Raw genomic sequence first — 4,137 nt, 5'->3', positions numbered from 1 at the left:
AATTGAGTTTAAATTTTACAAAATAATTCTACGAGTCTAGTTTTATACATGAGTAGTTTATTATAACCAGTCAATGTTTATAAGACCTTGAAATTAGAATGTTATTCGGGTTAGTTTTCATTATTTATATTTTTTATTTCTAGATTTTTAGTTTAATTTTAGATTTTATATTGTTTTTTCTATTTATTTATTTTTTCCTTATAAAAGTTGGTTTCTAATGTATTCAAAGAGTTATTAATATTTTAAAAAGATAAATCATATTAGAAAATAAAATGTGAATTAAGAGCTGTAAATATCTTACTTTAATTGCTTTCTTATATTGTTTCTTTCCGCGTCACCTTGGTATTTTAATCAGGTTATTTACATGTAAATTAATATATTAAAAAATTATTTTTCTTATGAAGTTGTAGACCGTAGCCTCTCATTAATTTCCGTAGTAAAACAACTTGTATTAAATAATACATCATGGCTAAGAAATATATTATTTTTGTAGTGTATAATTGATTAATTATTGAGACCTAATTTCATCGAGAACCCAACTATATATAAATAGACAAAGAAGACTTAACTATCTATTTACATTTCGGAACTCGAAGCCGTAATACTATATTCCTTCAGTGCAAAGGAAACCCTCCAATTACAAACCCTTGCTTGCCTTAAGCTCTACTCATCCTCTCTATTTCCCTGCCATATCTTCCTAACTCGGTCTCAAAAACGAAAAAACAAATGCTTACAAGTAGCTCAAACCATCCTCAAAAGTCCTTAAAATTAAAGCAAGATGACAAAAAGGTCTTCTCCAGGCGTCTAGCAAGAGATGTCTCCTTGTCTAACATGAGCACAGAAGATTACCATGTTGGCGCATCTGTTGCAGTTCCATTCACTTGGGAGTCTCAACCAGGCACTCCTAAGATCAAGTTCAGAGAACACCCTCTTCCTCCTCTAACCCCTCCGCCGTCCTACTCTTACAATAACCCTAAGAGACCAACAAAAAAGCTCTCTAAGTACAGTCTCTTGGACTCTATTTTACCTAAACGTTCTGCAAGAAAAGCAAACCTGCCTGTATCACCAGCTTCTTCATCTTCTTCTTCGTCGCAGTTATCAATATCTTCATGGTCAGCAACATGTTCTGTGCCTTCTTCGCCAACGAAGGTCTGGAAGTCTCGAGGAAGTTGTCATGGAGAATCACCAAGCCCAAGACAATATTTTGATTCAAGAAAAACAATGCTGGATCATCTTAACGATCGGGATCGTGGGAATGAATGTGAATCTCCTGTTTCTACTTTGTGCTTTGGTCTTGGTCGTGGATCAAGTGCCGGTTCTCGAGGTTGCTATGCATCCATGATCAAGGTATTGCTCAGGGATGCTTAATAAGTTAATGAAATGTATTGTTTGGTATCTAAACATGGATGCTTTAGGTCCTTGTCGTTAAATGAAAGAAAAAGGTCCGTGTTATATATACCGATTATGCAGGTTAAATCAACGCTGAAACTAGTGATGATCACTGCCATGGTCAGGGGCGGAGACAGGGGCAGGCAGGGGTCCCGGCGGAAATTGTTTGTCCAGCTTCTTTTTTAATAATCTATATAGTTTTAACTAAAATAATATAACAACGAAAATCTTAGCCTTTCTTAATTTTATTTTGGCTCCGTCCCTGGCCATGGTTGATTTTCTTGATTAGTGAATGAAAGTGATCATATCATCTATACAATCATATATTTTGCTGCTTAATTTTCTTTTTTCTTCTTCTGGTGGTACAAGTGATTATAGGTATCTCCGAAGTTATCCACGAAATAATAGGTGCTACGTACCAGTCAAGAACATGTAATAATTTGTTTTGTGTTTCACAGTAACCTGTCCTTCCTTCCATTGTTTAACAATATTCTGTCAAATTCATATATAAATATTTCATGCAATTACTAACATATTATTTATGCCGCATAATATATTTAGTTAATTATGGAAAAAAAAATGGAACATTTCATTTTTGTTCATACCAAGAACTAGATGCATAAGAAATTTTATGATGGTTAAAAAGTAACTAATCGCATTTTAAAAGAAATTAAATACAAAAAAAAAATACAAACAAGATAAAAGTATTTTTTAAATTAGGTAATAATATTTTTATTATTTTTATGAGCATCATAAAATTAAGATTTTTCTAATGCAGACGCTCTATGAATGTATGATCTTCTCTATTTGTTTGCTTATGATAAATAAAAATCATGATCAAAGTCTTAGTCAACGTTTTATTAATGCTTTCTCAAATTCTAAGAAATTAGTTTGTCTAATCTAAAGCCAATTTGTGGGCATGGCCACCTGGATCCAGGATCATCAATCAATCAACACGTGATCTAGTATGTGAGTGTCCGTCCTAGATATACGGAATCGCATAGAGAATAGCAAATATAAATTGAATAAAAAATCATAACACTTATAGTAATGGAGTTTTTTTTTTTTAAAAAAAAAAAAAAAACTATGAAAATGGGCATCTAAATAGGGTGTTTTTTCCCCAATTATTAAGAATATTTTTTAGTCAGTTTGAATGAACGATTTTAATAATGTATTCTCTATATTGATTTAGTAAATTCATCTAAATAAATTGTATTGACTAAATAGAATAATTTGACGAACATTGTGTGTTTCCCACTAAATGAAAGACTAAATTCGTTATGATAATTGTTATCATTGAGAGAGTAATATACACTTTATATACTAGATAGATGATTCATGTTGTATCTTTTTTTTTTCTAATATAAAAAAAATATTTAAATGATGTTATTTTTTTAAAAGCAAGAAAGATCTAAGATCTGGGTCACTAATTTGATTATGTTAAATAAATAGTTAATTTAAAAATACAATTAAAAAAACATTAATAATAAATAGATAAATAACTAAGCAAACTCGGGTTAATATCCCAAGCTCATCACATGTTTAGAATTAATTAATTAATTTAATCTAATTCAAAAAATAATTTCATTTTAAAAAGCTAAATAAAAAAATCAACAAATAAAAATATTTAAAATAACTCGGGTTATTCTTAAAATTAATAAAAAATTCTATATATATATATATATAAAAACAACGGGGGCAATATTCAATTGAATAGATGTCAAGTAATAGAATAAAAAAGACATGAGTTTAAAAAAAAAAAAAAACTAAGCAAACCTTGGCTAATCTCCCAACTCATTTCATATTTATATTTAATCAATTATTTATATTTAATTCAAAACTAAAATTAATTTTAAAAAAGCTAAATTTACAAGGAAAAAAATGATAAATAAAAAGACTTGGAATAACCTGAGTTATTATCAAAATTAGTAGAAAATTCTATAAAAAACAAATAAATAAATGTTTATAGTTTTTTCATCCTAGTTGTTTTTTTGTTTTGGTAATAGGATGGCCATCACAAAAAATCAAATGGGCACACGTTCTTCTCTTTCTTAATTATTTGAAGGCAGTTTATGTATTTTTTTTTCTTCTTCTTTTAATAGGCTGGAATCTGATTTATGCCTTGTCTCCATGCATGTGAAACTAGAGATCACAAAGGAACTATATACTATAATTAATCATAAGCTTCTGATTTGTATTTATTTAATTTTGACTATCTATAATGTCAATGATTCATTATTAGTGCATGTGTACATTATTAAACATTGAATGGATTCAATTATTATCTTCACTTTAGAAATCCCAACACGTGATCACATGGCTTCTCATTGAATTAGCAGCAAATGTTAGAACTAAATCCCTCTACTTCACTAATGATACATTTCCCCGCATTTTCTTATGTTTTCTCTGCTTTTATGTTGCTCTCGGGAATATATAAATGTATAATCTCTTTTGTGTACAAGCACTTTTATCAATATAAAATTAAAATACTTTTTTTTTTAAATTTTCATATTTAGTCAATATCAAATAAATATTTATCAATTTATTTTTATTATAAATACAATGTAAAATATTTCCTATTTCAAAACTAACATGAAACCAAAAATACTGTGCAACCAATGAAGTTCCTTGTTTTTTTAAAAAAACTGAAAATAAAAATAAAAATAAAAATAAAAAACACAAACAGAAAATGTAGATGATACCAGACGATCCCTAAGTTAAGGTTTTTTTTTTTTTTTTTTCTTAGTT

General features: G+C 28.5%; 1 protein-coding gene across 1 annotated transcript; it reads left to right on the top strand.

Moving 5' to 3' along the window:
- The first annotated feature begins 831 nt into the window (after positions 1 to 831).
- LOC118044195 (uncharacterized) lies at positions 832 to 1,368 on the top strand. Its single transcript, XM_073406629.1, has one exon. It carries the CDS (start codon positions 832 to 834, stop codon positions 1,366 to 1,368), a length of 537 nt encoding a protein of 178 aa, XP_073262730.1.
- Positions 1,369 to 4,137: the final 2,769 nt, after the last annotated feature.

This window comes from Populus alba, chromosome 19 (assembly GCF_005239225.2).
Source record: "Populus alba chromosome 19, ASM523922v2, whole genome shotgun sequence".
Taxonomy (NCBI): Eukaryota; Viridiplantae; Streptophyta; class Magnoliopsida; order Malpighiales; family Salicaceae; genus Populus; species Populus alba.
This window is presented reverse-complemented; position numbering and strand designations above follow the sequence as displayed.